At 45.0% G+C, this 17,658-nt stretch overlaps 2 protein-coding genes across 3 annotated transcripts in view; both read right to left on the bottom strand.

Annotated features, from left to right (window-relative positions):
- The window catches only part of ATF2 (activating transcription factor 2), a 47,544-nt gene extending 46,656 nt beyond the window's left edge, over positions 1-888 (bottom strand). For both annotated transcript variants that reach the window (XM_060256917.1, XM_060256916.1), the window contains exon 1: positions 763-888. The gene's annotated coding sequence lies outside the window, so the exon portion shown is untranslated. The remainder of the gene's footprint in view (positions 1-762) is intronic.
- A 3,595-nt stretch (positions 889-4,483) lies between these two features.
- Positions 4,484-9,517, bottom strand: ATP5MC3 (ATP synthase membrane subunit c locus 3). The gene is made up of 5 exons (XM_060257200.1): positions 9,403-9,517; positions 9,137-9,273; positions 7,178-7,255; positions 6,311-6,507; positions 4,484-4,752 (listed from the first exon to the last, which is right to left on the bottom strand). Exons 2-5 carry the CDS (start codon positions 9,176-9,178, stop codon positions 4,638-4,640), a joined length of 432 nt encoding a protein of 143 aa, XP_060113183.1. The 5' UTR covers positions 9,179-9,273; positions 9,403-9,517; the 3' UTR covers positions 4,484-4,637.
- Between the last annotated feature and the right edge of the window lie 8,141 nt (positions 9,518-17,658).

Here is a 17,658-nt window from a genome sequence, read left to right on the forward strand (position 1 = left end):
TATAAGGTACTTTTAGGGTTGTTCTAAATGTTCTGGTCAATGAGTGTATTAATACTGACTGACTGACTGCTTAAGTGGGCCACATCAAATAAACATCAGATGTTTGAGAGCCACACGACATGAACATCAGATGTTCAGATGAAAGCAAAGAAGCGATTCCTACGTTCTACCGATTGTGGAGATGTTCACCTTCTATTGCTCCAATCCTGCTGGGGCGGGTATAAAACGAGGGAAGTGCCTTTAACCCTCTTTTTGATGTTTACGTTTTTTAAAAGATGAGAAAGCAAATTATTTGTTTATACAGCAAAGGGGAGAAAAGCAAGCAATGCGAGCACGGAAAAGGAGGCGCTTCTCGCCTCCCTTCCTACAGCCCAGGGCTTGTGGGGATCCTGCCCTTCTGTAAAGGTTCCTCCCAGTGATGCTGTGGGTGGAGGCCCAAGGGCGGCGTGTGTTTGAACCGGCCAGCCAGGCTCGCTCTTCCATCGTGGCGGCGGCGGACGAATAACGGGGCTCCCCGCAGCCGGAGACCGTTCTCTGGGTGGAGAGAAAGCCTCCTAGAGCACCGAGGCGCCATGTTACAGCCTCCCAGACAGGCTCCCCCACCTCTCCTCCCCAAGCAGGGCCCGTCTTGTTTCCATTCAGGCCGCGTCCGGGCGAAAGGCTCCAGCCACGCCCGAACTGCGCCTCTGGACGAGGCCGAAAAGCGCCAACCTGACCCGCCTCTGCCTTTATTTACCACAGGAAGAATAAACACACACTCACCCCACACACGACCACCGGCCGAACCGCACATTAAAGCCCAGGTCCTCCACAGGCTTCCGTCACATCTCGCGGGAACTCACTGACACATCTCTTTCTTTCTCGTTTGCTATTCCCTCACATCTTCTTCCCCCCCTCTCACCCGCGCGCTCTCTCCCCCCCTCCCTCCCCGGTGGAGGTACTGTCACGTGACGTGAAAGGAACGAGGGAAGGTAGAGAAAATGACACGTGGTTGGAAAGGGCTACGTCCGCGAGGCGGAGCCGTTGCCGACCCCACAAGGGTCGGAAAGAGCCGAACTTGCATAGAGCGTCCGGAAAGAACCGAACAGTCTGCGACTGCGCAAAGAGCCTTGCGGCGGCTGGAACGCAATGGCGGGGAGCAAATGGATGGGAGAGGGATGCGGGAAAATCCGAAATGCTGCGACCATCAACCAGGATTTCCAACCCCAAACTTTTAGAGGGCATGTTCAGCGTGTAAGGAAACTTTTGTTGGAGCAGCCCCCACTGATAACGCCCACAAGCAGGGAATACAGATTGTGAACTTCATAGTTTGCTATTCAAGCTGTGGTTACCAGCCACCAAAGTCTGGAGCTCTCCTGCTATTACACTTATTCCCCTGGAATAAATGGATGCTTCGGAATGATGGATTTTCTGGCATCACAAACCTTCTGACCTCCATATTCTCCTCCCCAGGCATCACACCCAAATCTCCATGATTTCCCACTCTAACCGAGGTATACTGCCTTGGCATAGGCAGGCTTTCCAGTCCTGGGTGATGAATGTTGTGTTCCCTTTTAACATGCATAGCATGTGTGGCTTGCAATTAATTTGTACCAAGCATGGAATTTTTCTCTGGCACCTTTTTCATGATTCAGTATCCTCAGGGAACCAGTATGCAGTGTAGTGACAGCCTAAGCTCCACTTCCCAATTCTGCCATGGGACCTTGGGCCAGGCATGCACAGACAGCCTCACCTACATCAGTGTTTTTGTGAGGATAAAATGGAGACTGTCAATTGCTGTAGATCTCCACTAGGAACAAAGATAAGAGTATAAATGAAGAGTGAAATAGTACCTCTGCTTTTTTGCACACAGAAGGCCCGGGTTCAGTCCCTGGAATCTTCAGTTGAACAAGAACCAGGAAGTAGGTGATGTGAAAAGACCCCTCTCTACCTGGGACCCAGAGAACTGCTGCCAGTCTGAGTAGACAGTGCTGACTTTTGGACCTGTTTCAGTATAAGCTGCTTGTGTCAGCTTCACAAGTGAAAATTAGAACCAGCCTGCTGCTTTGATGGATCTGTCCGGAATCGGAGTACTCCAAGTGATTTCATACAGTAATTCAAAGTTCTAGTTTTATCATGGACTTCATATTCACCTTGCATAACAGACATACCTGTTTTAACTTGGATGGTACATATGCAGAGAAGCTGCAGCACAGCAATGCTCTGTCTGTTTAGCATGCAGATAGTCCCAGATTCAATCCCCTGCCTCTCCAGTTAAAGAATCAGCTAGCAGGTAACGTGAAAGACCTTCAAATCGCTGAAGAGCTGCCATAAGGCAGAGTAAACACTGACTCTCGTGTTCATGTACTATGCAAAGACGACCAGAGGTTCTAGAGAACTTCTGACACCTGTTTTTTCTTTTTTAACACTCGATACCAAATTCCTGAGATGTTTTAAAGCTATTAAATAATTGTGCATCACTGCCTTTTACTTGTGCTGAAACATTTCAACTTCTAACTACACAATCCTGTCTATCCACTCTGAAGTACCAGGCCAGTGCTTACTCCCTAGCATTTACTTATATTCCATTTCCCCCCACCAAACAGAGACCCAAACTGGCATACATTGTTCCCCCTATCGCCAGGTTATCCTCACAACCATACGAGGTGCACTACGTTGAATATGTGAGGCTGGCCCATTCACTCAAGTAAGCTTTCATGGCAAAGTTGGGATTTGAACCCAGATCGCCTAAGCTCAGGGGTGGCCAAACTTGCTTAATATAAGAGCTGCAAGACATGATCATCAGATGTAGGAAGGAAGGAAATAGATACAGGAAGGAGAGGTAGAAAGAAAGCAACTTTAAATTAATTCTCCAAGCCACCAGCTAGCTTGGCTAAGTGATTTAAAGTGAGAAATGCCTTCTCCTAGTCAGCCAACAAGTCAGAGGGGGCTTCAAGAGCCACACAATATGTGTAAAAGAGCCACATGTGGCTGCCGAGCAGCAGTTTGACCACCCATCCTAGCCGAACTAGTCACTACTCCACACTGACACACCATATATTACACCCAAAAGCCCTTGAAGTTTCAGATACTATACATTTTCTTCCTGAACTCCACCCAGCATAGCTATGGCTTCTGCCCTCCAGCCTTTATAGACACAAAGCCAGGAACTACTCTTGTATGGACTCCGGCACTGAATTTAATTTCTGACCCGAAGAAGTCCGGCTTTAGAATTCAGACCCATCTGTTCCTCACATCCTATCCAGCTGGATGAGGTTCACCCAGGATATAAACATTCCATGCATTGTAGTTTTTCTTGTACAATGTTTCTTAAAGGTCTTGGTCATCATACTGGGACCAAGAGCAATATTCCCTCTAAGCTGCAGAGTCTTGTGAGCAAAAATTCTACTTTGTGAGCTACTGGCATTAAAGTTGTGAGCTACTCCATAAATTAGCTCATCCTTCCTGAGCTAAAACAACAATGTGTGAGCTGGAGGCTAAAAATCTGTGAGCTAGCTCATGCTAACTCAGCTTAGAGGGAATACTGATCAAGAGACAGTGGTACTATTCACAAGTCTTTTTAATGGCTTGCTGCAAAAATGGAAACAAATAGGATAAATTTGTGATGTTCAGGTAGCAATACCAGCCATACTTACTTTAAATTAATAAATCCGAAACTACCTTCAGATTCACCATTGTAGATAGCAGTATCTCAAGCTTTTTTGTGGACTTTACTGTAACATTAGACTCAAACTTGGCTGCGCCGTATTCAGACACAAGCTAAACCAACACATTAAAGCTTATGTTGGTCAAACACAAATTCAGCAGTATTATTTGGAATATAAATCAAGTATAACATTTCCATTGTTAGGCAGGCAGCATTCAAGAGATAACACCGTAACTGTAGGAAACACTGAACTATTACATGTCGAAAATTGTACCACTACAATAAGGCTACACAAATGCTATTTCCAACTGTCAAGCCACTTCCCACCCCTTTGTAAAACAGGGATAGCGCTGAGTTTTTGTTGTAAATGGAGGATTAGTTATTACTCAAGCAGCTTTCCTAAATCCACTTAGGATTTGTCTGTCTTTAAGAGCAGAATCAAAGCAACCTGGGGGCTCCCAGTTCCAATTAGGTATATGCAGGCAGAGAGATTTTAACTCTTCTATACTCACAGTTGTGATGAAGCACAACATAGGCTGTTATTCAGAGTTAAGGGGGGGGGCTTGAGAAAACCATTGTCAAGACTATTACTTACAGCTTTGGCTGCCAGGCTCACTGGGCGGCAGTGTAGTTTAGGGCTACGCATGACTAAGCTAAAGTTCACATGCCCAGGGTGAACTGCCAACATCTACAATGCTGCTCCATTAACATTTACCAGCAGAGGGTTTTCCCGAACCAGGTATTAAAGCTTCCCAAAGCTAAACACAACCAGGATTATCTGGACAGACCATCCATGCTCAAAGGAGGGGGAGGGGGGAGAAAAGAAAGAAGCCAACATTAGATTACAGGCCGCAGCCCGAGTTTAAACTCGTTACCATCTTTAATTAAACTGCTTTGGAAGTAGCATACGTTTCCATGATAAACAATTTCCGAGCCCAAGTACACAGAATCACATTTGTAGTTCACTAATGCCAGAGTTCAGCAGTTCTCTTCACATGGCGAACAGGATCAGGAAAGCCACCATCAGACAGAAGAGACCCATAGCTTCAGACAGGGCAAATCCCAAAATAGCATATGAGAATAACTGCTGCTTCAGGGAAGGATTTCTAGAACAGAAAATCAGGTAGGAGCCATTTTAATGTATAAACAGTGAAAGGAAGCAATTCAGTTCTAGAAAGATGCATCCATTTACATTTTAGTTAACTATACAACGAAAAGCTTGTCACCTTCAGCCATATAGCAAAACCAATTATACGCAAGCTTAATTAGAGAATACATGCAGGGCTGATCCCAGAACTGTGATAATTTAACACAAGTCTGAACAAGATTACGATTGCAACACTCGGTGCTCCCGACAAAAATGAGGGAAACACACTGGCAAATACATGGTAGCTATTCAGCGCTTCCATTTGGCAGCATACAAAGAAGCACAAGACAAAATGGTAAACTCTAAACCAACCAGATTTGGTAAGTAGAAGCTGGTGGCTATAGTTATATTTACATCCCACCCTTCTACTCACAAAGTACTCAGGGTGGCTTCATTCCCTGTGGTCCCTCCACCACCCTGGAACTGTGTGGTTCCTACTCAATTTCCTGACACAGCACTTGTCTACAGCTTCAGATTCAAATGTGTCACTCTTATGTCCATGAAAAAAATCAGAAGCTTGAATGGCAAAACACAGTGGTCCAACTAACTTTTCTGCTGACTGAAAAAGCAGCAGAGAAGGATGCCTTCTGACTACCTTTGATGCCTCTAAAGCTTTCCAGACTCTTTTCTTCTAATATGGACACTAACAAAATATAGTAAATACGTTACACTCATTGATTATTCCTGTTTTCATAAGCATGGAGAAACTTCTCAAACCGAGGCTTTCCTTGATTGTATAAAGGAAACCCTCAAAATCTGAAAATTCTCTCCATATGTAAGACTGGAAAAGTTTCTACTGTAAAGACTCTTCAGGATAGAGCAAACATTTTAAAAATTCTTTATTTATACCCCCTTTTCTCCCAATGGCGACCCAAAGCAGTTCATATTGTTCAGTACTGCCAATGGGTTGGATCTAATCAACTGTTCTGCTTGGTGAAAAGAGGGAAACTTCTGATCATCATAAAAGGTAAGGTGAGGTTTATAGGACCAAGATGGGCAAAAGCCACAAGGACAGGGAGCTGTAATACGAAGAGTAATTGGAGGAGATTGAGCAAAAGAGCTGGATGGATCCAACCCTATTATCTTGATCTTAATACATGCAGCAGATTACTATAATTTACTTTATGCAAGACTCAAAGTTTTGACACCCATCAAGGATTCACAATGCAATCCTAAAAGGACTTTCCTAGGTAGAAAGCCTCAGAGAATAAAACAGGATGTCTTTCTGTGTAGACCTGTTTAAGATTTGCTTAATGGAGCAGAACAAGGGAATCATCCCCAGGTAAAGCAATACCTGCATTCTTCCATACTATCCCAAAGCACCAATATCTGTTACTGCTAACACAGAAGAGACACATGGAAGTGCCATAGCTCTGCATAGCTTATTTCAGCCAGCAGAGGCAACAGTGATGGGGTAATAGTGGATTACTGGCATCACCAACAATTCAGTGCTTGAATACCTAGCACAGTAAACTGCAACATCCATTTCTCCAAATAGTACAGTTAGGATGAGTTACCTGGCATAGCCTATGATTAGACTCCCAAAAACTGTTCCAATACCAGCACCAGAACCAGCCACTCCTACTGTGGCAGCACCAGCACCAATAAATTTGGCAGCCGTGTCTATGTCCCTGCTGACTGCACTAGTTTGAAACTTCCTTAGTGCTAACTGGCTGCTGGTATCCTGAGGTCCAGTGAGAAAAGTCGTGTTGCCCTTCAAAAGGAGAGAAGAAAATTTAGGTTAGCACCCACAGTTCTTGGAAGGCTAAACAGTTGCATTACAGAAGTCACAGGCATTCCACAAGAAGTAAGACATCTCAGTTTGTCAATAACAAAGGACGTGAACTCCCTCCCATCCCAATTTCGTTCAGGTATTACTATCTTGAAAAACTGTCCAAAAGCAAGTACACGAACAGGAAGTATAAGTCAATCACAACTTCACAACTTTTATCATCATCCTAGGTGCCCAGCAGCTCCCAAGAAAAAGCTACTTGCTTCATGATGGTCTTCAAATTTTTCTATAGCATTTATAATTGGAAAACTGTAATCCTCTAGTGTTCAGGAGGTTTTTAGAAACAGCTTTCTTTCTAAGTGTCCTGGAGACATATTAACTTAGGGGTTTATCCTATGGCAATAAAACACCACCTAGGAATCAGACAGCTGGATTAATATAACCAAGTTGATTATCAGTTACAAATTCCCAATTTTAGGCACCTTACTGTAATAAGTGAAATGCGGACAGTTCAGTTCCCTCCAAATTTAGCTTTTTAAAATAAGGCCTGGACCAGAGCGAGAATTCAATATTTTGTTGCGTAATTAAGACAAAAACACACAAGCTCAGACGACAGTTTAAGGATTGGAAGCTACAGAATTGTTTAAGGTACCTCGCCAGTCCTGATTTCTGGCCTAGACAACACCGAGGCAGAAATTGGTCTGTACAGGATTCTTGACCCCGCACGCATCTGAAGGAGTGAAAGCATATCAAGACATAACCATAGTTAATACAGTTTTCTATGAACAGTGATATATTCCATAGAGCAACAGGACACAGATTCCACCCACAAACTACAATCATTGTATAAGGCTTGATCAATCGCACAGGTTCTACAGAGCAAAACCTCAAATCCTCTCCAATGGTTGAGGCTCCTCCCACTCCTGGTCCTCTGGGGAGCCAGAGCTTCCTTTGCCTAGTTCTCCAGATCCCATGGGAGAGATACAAAAAAAGCACCTTTAAGACCAAGAAGTGCTAATGTTTTAAAGCATGTTTAAGTTTAAAAAAATCTTTAGTAGTGTTTGTCTGTGTCCTTTAAAAAGTTCATCTCTCTGCTACCCAATCTTAAATAGGCGCACACATGGCCTGGCCCAACAAGGTCTGATTTATATCAGATCTGGCCCTCATGAGTTTGCCACCCCTGAATTACAGTATTCTCTTATGTTTTTCCTTTCCCGTAAGAGATGTGTAATAAGGAGCTGAGACATCAATCTTCACAGGTTTGTGTTAGAAAACTTAAATAGTTCCCTCTCTTGAGAAACATAGACATTTTTTAGTTCCCCAACAAAGATTACATATTGGAGCAGGAAAGGAGTTTTCCAGACCAGATTACTGGATAACCCTGATTTGTTTTCTAACATTTTCAACAAACTAGCCCATACCATACATTAGTACTTTACTTACACTTTGGAAAACATGCATTGCTGAGGGAACTTCATGTTAACAGCCAGAGAACTATGGGTCCCTGTCAATACTCCCTCTAAGCTGTGGAGTCTTGTGAGCAAAAATTCTACCTCCTGAGCTACTGGCATTGAAGTTGTGAGCTCTGGTCATAGTTTTCCACATGAGCTTCTTCCTGTGGCAGGAAGCTCAACCCCGCCCCCCACCCCACTTTGGCAGCAGATCTGATTTAATTTCAATTAAAGTGGGGAGGGAGGGGAAGACTTTGCTTGCAGCAAATTAGGGAGAAAAGCAAAGAGTTCCCTGCACGCAGCAATTTGGTAGAGCAGAAAATCCTTCCTGAGCTAAGACAAAAAAAGTATGAGCTGCAGCCTAAAAAACTGTGAGTTACACTAACTCACCTTAGAGGGAGCACCGGTCACAGTAGAAAGGATGCCTCATTTCCACTGCATAAAAAGCTAGTCTCAATGACCTTCAGGTTATACTAAGACTTTTGCTGAAAAGTACAGCAGGATCCTCGACTAGCAACTGAACTATCTAATTTAAACTTAAGCAATTCAGACCTCCGGCAGAGCAACCTGAGTCACCCACACCCAAGGGAAACCCTCCCCCAAAGAGTACAGCGTTCCGGGCTCGGCCTCTTCCAACAGTTCAAAGCCAGGCCGCAAGCCGCGCGATCTAACGAAGGCCCAATGAAATGAATGAGCCAGAGAGCCACAGCTCAGCCGCGGCCTGTTCGTGTCCTTGGATTGCCTGCGCTGCAAAGGTCATAGTTTTCCACATGAGCTTCTTCCTGTGGCAGGAAGCTCAACGTCCCCCCCCCCCCTTTGGCAGCAGATCTGATTTAATTTCAATTAAAGTGGGAAGGGAGGGGAAGACTTTGCTTGCAGCAAATTAGGGAGAAAAGCAAAGAGATCCCTGCACACAGCAAATCGGTAGAGCGGAAAAACGACCTGCAGCAAAGTCAGAACCGCTAGGCCTCCAAGAAAAGGCGCAACCCGAGCGAGCAAAGCCATAAGGGAAAGAGACTTGACAGCAAGAGCAGGGCACGAGGAAGGAGGCAGTCAGAGAAGGAGGCGCCTCCGCCCCTCATTGCAAGAGGGGAGCGGCTGCCCCACATTGCAAATGGGGAGCTGGTACCCCACAGCAGCGCCCTCCTCCCCCAACTCACCAATGCAGGCGAGCCGGCGGCGAGCTTGACACAGGCGAACATGGTCGGTGGGGTTGCGGCTTCTGCTTTGCTGCTGCCGGGCGGCTGAAGGGGCGGCCGCGGGTGCTCTGCGGGTGCGGGTTGGGCCTCCTGGCTCGCTGCAGGGAGACAAAGCAGAGCTCGATGCGATGGAAAGGCGCCGCTCCCGGCAGCGGGAGGAACGAGAGGCGCGCCGATGGAGACGGATGCACGGCAGCCCCCCCAACCCGCCTCGGCCTGCTACTTACCCGGCAGCGGTAGAGGTCGAAGGGACTGCAGGCTCCTCGCGCAGGCGCAATGACGACACTTTATCCTTCGAGTGCCCGGATGCTGGAGGAGGGAAGGGTGGGGGCGGAGAAACCCTGCCCAAGGTCACTTTGTAGCAACTTTATTAGTAAGACCAGGACAGAGGACAAGAGCAAGCTGATAGGAGACGCCGGGAAAGATTTAGAAAGGCTGAAGGGAAAGGTCTTATTAAATGCCGTTATGCTCTGGAATGCAGTTTCTGAAAAGCATGACTTTTCAATTAATTCTTTTCAGGGCTTTTTTGAGTAGGAACGCAGTTCCGGCTGGCTTGGTGTCAGGGGTGTGGCCTAATATGCAAATAAGTTTGAGTTCCTGCTTTTTGCAGAAAAAAGCTCTATATGAAACAATGGTGCCATCAAAGGGTGTGGCCTAATATGCAAATGAGTTCCTGCTGGACTTTTTCCTACAAAAAAAGCCCTGATTCTTTGGTTGCTGTTTTTGACCATGCACCCGGGAGGGTCTGTGGCTTAGGGGAAGAGCTTCTGCTTTGCATGCAGAAGGTCCCAGGTCCAGTCCTTGACATCTCTCGTTAAAACAGGGGTGTCAAACTTATTTGTTACGAGGGATGGACGGGCCATATGTCATAAAATGTAATGCCAGGTAGCAGAGATATAAACTTTATAAAGGACATAGACAAACACAAAGATTTTTGTAAAAGCTTAAAATAAAATGTGCTTAAAACATTAGCACTCTGTCTTAAAGATGCTTTCTTTGTATCTCTCCCATGGGATTCAGGGAACTGGGCAAAGGAAGCTCTGGCTCTTTCCTTTCTTCCGCAGGGGACCAGGATGGGGAGAGCCTCAGCCAATAAAAGGAAAAGAGGCTTGGGTCAGTAGTTCTGCTGTGCGATTGAGAGAACCTGGCAAAGCAAGCTGTTCCACTCCCCTTCCTCCCCAAGGGAGAAGCCTCAGCCAATGGAGAAAATAGAGGTTTTGCTCTGTAGCTTTTCTGCTGTTGAGCAAGCCTGGCAAAGCAAGCTATGATGCAGAAGGAAGTAAGGGAGAGGGAGAAAGAAACAGATGACATCCAATTGCTTAGGGGCCTGATAGGAGCCCTCCGAGGGCCTGATTCAGCCCCCGGGCCGCATGTTTGACACCCCTACGTTAAAAGAACCAAGCAGTAAGTGATGTGAAAGACCCCTGGTTGAAATGCTGGAGAGCAGTACTGACTGTAATGGACCAGTGGTCTGATTCAGTGTAAGACAGCTTTGTATGTGTTCATGTGTACGTTTACTTAGCACAGAAAACTGACATTCAACAGGGCAGCTTTATTTTTCTGTATCCCACCCCCTCACCAAGCAGAAATGTCATGAAAGCTTTCATTGTGAACGATCTGCCTGTCACATAAGCAGATACAAGAGTCTTGCTGGGCAAAAGTTCCAATCTTGCATGCACCTTGCAGCAGAATAGCTATACAGAAGTACCTGGGTGTATACTTCACCTGGACGTAGCCTTTTAATCAGGAACACCCCTTCCAGAAGGGGGGAAAATCACATTTTGTATTATCTTTAAATGCAATCAAACGTAGACTTGTATATGTTATAGTGCACATGTGTACCATCCATGTACCGTATAGACATGATTTTTTGCAGAGGTTTTTAGTAATGATCCCCAGTTTTATTTGTAAAGTTAGCACATGTGGCCTCTTTTTTACAAACAAATGTACACACACAGAGATGTATGCACGTTCTCTTTTGTATTCACACATAACACTAATACTGATATTTGCTTATCTTGGTTTTAATTATGCTCTTTCAGATTTGTCCTGAGCCTTGCCTGCCATGTTGTAGTCTAATCACACCCATGCTTTGTGTACCTACAAAAACTGAATCCAAACAACCTGAAGATGATGAATGTGGAAAATTCTTGGGTCCTGGAAATATTACTGCCTTCTCAGTTTAGCAGACTAGAAGTATTCCCAGATTCAGCTTTGCTTGTTGAAGAGAAAGTTGAAAATGAGGGAGCATATAATTTCAATCTATTATTATAGGCTCCACCTCTTTCTGGATGGACAAGACTTTGCCATATGAATCCATGTACTGGGGAACTTCCCAGCTTGACTACTGCGATGTATTTTACCTGGGGCTGCCTTTAAAGATAACCTGGAAGCAAAAATTCTCTTGCCTGTATTTCAGCTGACATGGGAAGATTAAAATGTATTCAACCAGTAGGCAGCCAATCAAAGTGAATATTATTATGTTCCCAGTGTCAATTAGAAGTGCTAATTTTGATCTATAAAGTCTTAAAGAGTAAAGATGTGAGAGCTCAGGAAAATAGAAAAAATCGAGGGGGTAGAATTTTTTCATGGCACTTTTTCAATGGGAAATTTGGGGAAACACTGAAAAGAAACCTTTATGAAATATTTTATTTTTAAGAATGAAGGCCATGTTTTTCACATTCAAAATGTACAGCATGAAAAAGACCATAGGCAGCCGCTTTCTCAGTTTTTCTCATTTTGGGGAAATATGCTATAATGTATTTAATAATAACATGTTCTTAAAGAGTTCAGTGTTTCCAGTATTATAAAATGTATCTCAATATCCAAACATGCTGCCACTCCTGCCAGTTGTGACTGTGTGAGAGCGTTTCTGTCCGCTTGCAGGAGAAGTAGCTAATCCCTGAATGTTTTCCATGTAAACTGTAATTTCTTTTATTTGAGTGATGTGACCCCAGTCCTAAACCCCACTATGCCAGCATGCCATGGGCAAGATGCTGGCAGACCTAGTCAGTATCCTCTACTTTCTCAGCAAGCGGAGAAAGGCCTCACAGAGCAACATGCCAATGACATCCCCTTGTCAATCATATATTCACAGAGTCATTTGATGTGCCAAAATGCACCACTTCTATTTGCCCCTGTGCCCACTCATCAGGACAAACATGCAGAGAAAACCACTAGAACACAGTTCGGCACATCATGACAACTGTGTTGATTGTTGTTGTGAGGCATCTCTCAAGGGTTAATAAGCCTAGTTCATCCTATGGGCAGTGTTCCCTCTAAGCTGAGTTAATGTGAGCTAGCTCAGCTTTAACCTCTGGCTCACTCATTTTTGTCTTATCTCAGGAAGGATGGCCCCAGAGCCAAATCATTCACAACTTTAATGTCAGTAGCTCACAAAGTAAGAGTTTTTGCTCACACTAACTCAGTTTAGCAAGAACATTGCCTACGAGTGTTACTAATTGGTCTCTGGGCCTGTACCGTTTTTATCATCTTCAAGGCTGGAGATGGAGGTGGCATGCTTAGTTTCTCATGAGAAACTGCCGCTTTTTGGATGGGTGGAGGAGAGCTAGGGGTGATGAGGTAATCTTCTAGAGCAGGGGTGGCCAACCGTAGCTCTCCAGATGTTTTTGCCTACAACTCCCATCAGCTGAGGCTGATAGGAGTTGTAGGCAAAAAACATCTGGAGCTGCCGTTGGCCACCCCTATTCTAGAGGCTTTTTCGGAAAGCATGTACTGATTGGATGTCACCCTCACCTGATGTTATTGGGCCAAAAACTATAATTCAGCTATATAATATAATTGAGGTAACTCTGGGGCCCAGAGGAGGAGAAAACTAGCAGAGATCCTGATGGACTGAAGGCCTAAACTGTGACCTGCCTGAATTGCAATTGCTAGCAAAATAGAGAATTCCTGAATATTGCCTGTGAATTTAGAACTTAAGGTTTGTGCTGTTTAATGCAAGTACTAAAAAACTGTTAGACAGTTGAGCTGGTCTTTCTTGTTTTCTTGATTTTAGAGTAAAGTATTGGGTATTTAATAAGTTTTTCTAATTTTCTAAATCCTTTTACAATAAACAACATTCTGGTTACTTGTGTACAATTGCCCTGAAGACTATGGGGTTCAGGTCATGAACACCTTGACAGTTGTCTTCTGCCAGTGTGTGAGGACTTATCTTGTCTGGTGTTCTTTTCTGTTCATGTTTTAATTTCACGTAGATATCCTTTTAAGGTTAATTTTAATATTTTCTGTGCCTTGAGGGTGCTAAATGGGTGGATTTTTTTTTTTAAAAAAATGACCCAAGCTATGGTGCCATAGTGCCTGTGATCATGATTCCAGGACCACAAAGAGGTAACTCTGGGGCTAAACATGGTCTTGGGCCATTCTCCTACACCCCAGTGCTTTCAGTGGGTAACTTACAGTGCCAGTCTAAGCAAAGTTAGACTCTATATGTCCAGTGGATGTAGCTCTGCTTAGGATGGTGCTGGTAATTATTTAAGAACAATGTGATGATATTGGATTTATACTCCACCCTTCACTCTGAATCTCAAAGTCTCAGAGTGGCTTACAATCTCCTCTACCTTTCTCCCGCACAACAGACACACTGTGAGGTTGATGGGGCTGAGAGAGCTCTCCCAGAAGCTGCCCTTTCAAGGACAGCTCTGTGAGAGTTATGACTGATACAGAGTCACTCAGTAGGAGCATGTGGAGGAGTGGGGAATCAGATGCGGTTCTCCCCGATAAAAGTCCATGCACTTAACCACTACACCAAACTGGCACTCAAGTAAGTAAATGAAATATTGACACAACAAATATACTATATAGCTTTGTGTTGGAAAGTGCTGTCAAATCCCAGCCAATTTGTGGCAACAACATATATTTGAATGTTAGTGTGGTGTCATGGTTAAGAGTAGTGGACTCTAATCTGGAGAACCAGGTTTGAGTCCCCACTCTTTACTTTAAATACAATTTTTATGCAGCTTTCAGTTGGTAATTTTTGCTTAGTTATTTCCCATTACTGGTGATATTCCTTGACACTTGTGTAAATCCTATTGAATGGATTCCCCACACCTCTACATGACAGCTGCTGAGTGTCCTTGGGCCAATCTCAGTTCTTCAGAACTCTATCGGCCCCACCTTCTTTACAAGGTGGTGGTTGTGGGCAGCGCAAGGGAAGGTGATTATAAGCTCCTCTGAGACTCAGGTAATGAAGAGCAGGGTATAAAACCAGGGCTTTTTTTGCAGAAAAAGCCGAGCAGGAACTATTTGCATATTAGGACACCCCCCCTGACATCACCATTGTTTCACATGGCTTTTTTGTAGAAAAAGCCCAGCAGTGACTTATTTGTATATTAGGCCACACCCCCTGATGCCAAGCCAGCTGGAACTGAGTTTCTGTGCGTTCCTGCTCAAAAAAAGCCCTGTATAAAACCAACTCTCCTTCTCTTTCTACTCCTTCTCTCCCCTTCTTTGCCGTTGTCTGCCTCAGTGTAGCAGCTCTGGAGTTCCTTGGTGGTCTGTCATCCAGGTACTAACCAGGTCCATGCAGGCCAGGTCAGGACATTACATAACTTAGTAGCTATTATTTAATGAGGCAGGTGAGTTTTCTACTTGGCTGCATAAGCCACTGCCACAAAGGTCAAAGGTTGGAGGGGTGCAACTTCATTCTCTCCTAAACCTTAAGTAATATGAGCCAGACTATTGGGGGAGGACAGCCTCAGCCCTTTGAAGCCCTGGCACACTGGGCCTTCGTTGGGGCCTCCTGCTTGCCTCAGGGTGACTTCCAGACAATGACTCCATCTCTCTACAGTCTAGGTGCTGCAAAAGCAGTCTGCAACCATTTCCATGGGCAGCAGTTATTCTACTGTCTTTGCCCACAACATTCCCTCAATCAGCCTCGTCTGTTTCAGACTATGTCTAGACAGAGGAAAAGGAGAAAGAAATACCAGTCTGCCTCTCTGGTATGCCATTTAGCTCAAGAAATAACATTCATCTCATATGTGCACCCTTTCTAGAATTGGCCTGATCCATTGCTAATTGAGTTGAGAGAGAGAAAATATTCAACATGGTGCATTTCCACAAAGCCCCTATCCAAACTTCAAACACACCCCAAATTAATAATGTAAAGCACATAATTAAGTTATTATTCTAAAGCACTACTGGTAATCCAGTCTGAACTTTCAAAGGGGGGTGTGTGGCATGCACTTTAAACCTCAGTATTTATTTGTTTATTTTTAAAGTCCTCCATACTGCCTGTCATTTTTTTTTAAAAAAATATTCCTGGAAGGAAACTTCTCCTCATGTTCACATTTGATGAACATGCTTGTTCTTTGGCATGGCTTGGATTCATTTCCATCTGTTTGTTTTGGCATCGTTCCCATTGTAAACGTGCCGTGCCAATTTCAACAGGGCATAGGTGTTAACCAAACATGGCTTTAGAGGAGGGGGCCCTTCATAACACAGCAAGCGCCAGTCCTACTGCCAGGAGATCCTGCTGTTTGCAAATAATTCCAGCTTAGGGCCACATGCTTCATTACATGAGATCACATCTGTAGGTGCTTGTGGGCATCATAAAAGCAACAAATGTCTACTGGAGTCCTCTTTCAGTCTAGCTTGACGTTTGGAACATCGCGTGGGAAAGTTACACCAAGATTTTTATATACTCCAAACATTTTGACAGATCCCTACTTCAAATTAAGAAACCTTTGGTGTTTACACCATTTGGTATATTTTAATTGGCCCGGTGGTACTATAGATTTGGGGGGAGACATGCAATATTGCTTTTCTAAAAGCATATTTTTGGCCAGCATGGCTAGACCCATATAATTAACAAAATTTGAAAGCAAATTTGGAACCACATGTATAAAATATTCAAAGAGATACAAAGCCTGGCAGGTTTTGTCTACCATAGACTGTCAGCATTCGCAGTCTAGTGTAATTACGCTAGAGGTGGTATGAGATATGAAACAGCCAGAGATGACAGTAATCATTGCAAACCAAAATGTGGTTTTAAGACTTTGACTCTGGCTATAACTAAAAGGAGCTGTGAGGTTGTGAAAGATTTTATTTCTAGGGGCTTATTATTTGTCCTGGATGAAACTTTTTGTACCCAGAAGTAAGGTCAAAGTATTTGGACAGGTGCATCACCAGGGCTTTTTTTGAAGCAGGAACTCATTTGCATATTAGGCCACACCCCCTGATGTAGCCAATCCTTCAAGAGTTTACAGGGCTCTTAATTCAGGGCCTATTGTAAGCTCCAGGAGGATTGGCTACATCAGGGGTGTGTGGCCAAATATACAAACGAGTTCCTGCTGTAAAAAAAAAGCCCTGTGCATCACTATGGCCGTTTTCGCACTAGCGTTTACTCCGGCGTAGCACCCCATTTACCTCCGGATCTTTTCCTGGTTTTCGCACCTGTTGCTCCGGCGCTGCGTCTTGCTCCGGTGCTGCAGGGGTTTCACGCCGGAGTATCTAGATCCACCTCCTTTTCAAAAACTCCGGATCCACACCGGATCCGCTCCTCGGAGTTTGCTGTGGGAAATCCATCCACGCCGGATCGACTGCTTTGTGGGCGTCACCCTCTCCCTTTCCGTCCTCCCACCCCATCCACCCCCTTGGCCAATCATCAGCCGTTCGCGGCGCTTCCCAAAAGTGCCCGCACGGCCATTTTTTTTTAAAACTTCATCTTTCTTGCGTAATAGCGATATTTCGAAATTAACAAATAGAAAACAAAAACCCTCCTGAAGCGGCGGGTATGTGAGGTTGCTTTTCCGCTGTTGCGTTATTTCGCAACTTCGAAATTGCATTATACATTGTTGGGGGGGGGGGGAAATCTAGTGCTGGCGTGGCCAAAGCGTTCATGTGTGTGTGTTTTAAAAAGGCAATGCCTCCCTCAGCTGTGCCACCAGCATTTCTGGACCTGCACAAAATCGCCATGTATAAAATGGGAAGTTGGAGTCCTGCATTCTCCTCCCTGGCTACATTCCGCTCGGTTAGAAAACAGACGCGAGCTCGCTCTTCACACGCGCCACAGAAGGGGAAGGAGAGAATGGGGCGGGGGGGGAGCTCTGGCAGCAGGAGTCAGTCAGGTCCCCGTTGCAGCTGCAAGCGCCAGCCGGGGAGGGGGAAGAGCGCGGAGGAAATGCCAGCTTCACCACCCGAGAGGGATCAAGGCTGGGAAGGGAAGAAACTGCCACACACACACACACACACACAGACACACAAAAACCCCTCCATTTCTCTCTCTTCGTTATTGCGATATTTCGCAACTCCGGAAAATAGACGCAAGGTCGCTCTTCACACACGCCACAGAAGGGGAAGGAGAGAATGGGGCGGGGGGGAGCTCTGGCAGCAGGAGTCAGTCAGGTCCCCGTTGCGGCTGCAAGCGCCAGCCGGGGAGGGGGAAGAGCGCGGAGGAAATCCCAGCTTCACCACCCGGGAGGGAGCGAGGCTGGGAAAGGAAGAAGCTGCCACATACACACACA

This window comes from Heteronotia binoei, chromosome 16 (assembly GCF_032191835.1).
Source record: "Heteronotia binoei isolate CCM8104 ecotype False Entrance Well chromosome 16, APGP_CSIRO_Hbin_v1, whole genome shotgun sequence".
NCBI lineage: Eukaryota > Metazoa > Chordata > Lepidosauria > Squamata > Gekkonidae > Heteronotia > Heteronotia binoei.

What these genes read in the sequence shown, in the direction of transcription:
- ATP5MC3 (XM_060257200.1), bottom strand. Translation starts at nt 9,178, where the DNA reads ATGTTCGCCTGTGTCAAGCTCGCCGCCGGCTCGCCTGCATTG. An exon ending in CAGAAATCAGGACTGGCGAG is followed by an intron (nt 6,508 to 7,177) that starts GTACCTTAAACA and finishes CTCCTTTTGAAG; the next exon opens with GGCAACACGACTTTTCTCAC. An exon ending in CTAATCATAGGCTATGCCAG is followed by an intron (nt 4,753 to 6,310) that starts GTAACTCATCCT and finishes TTTCTGTTCTAG; the next exon opens with AAATCCTTCCCTGAAGCAGC.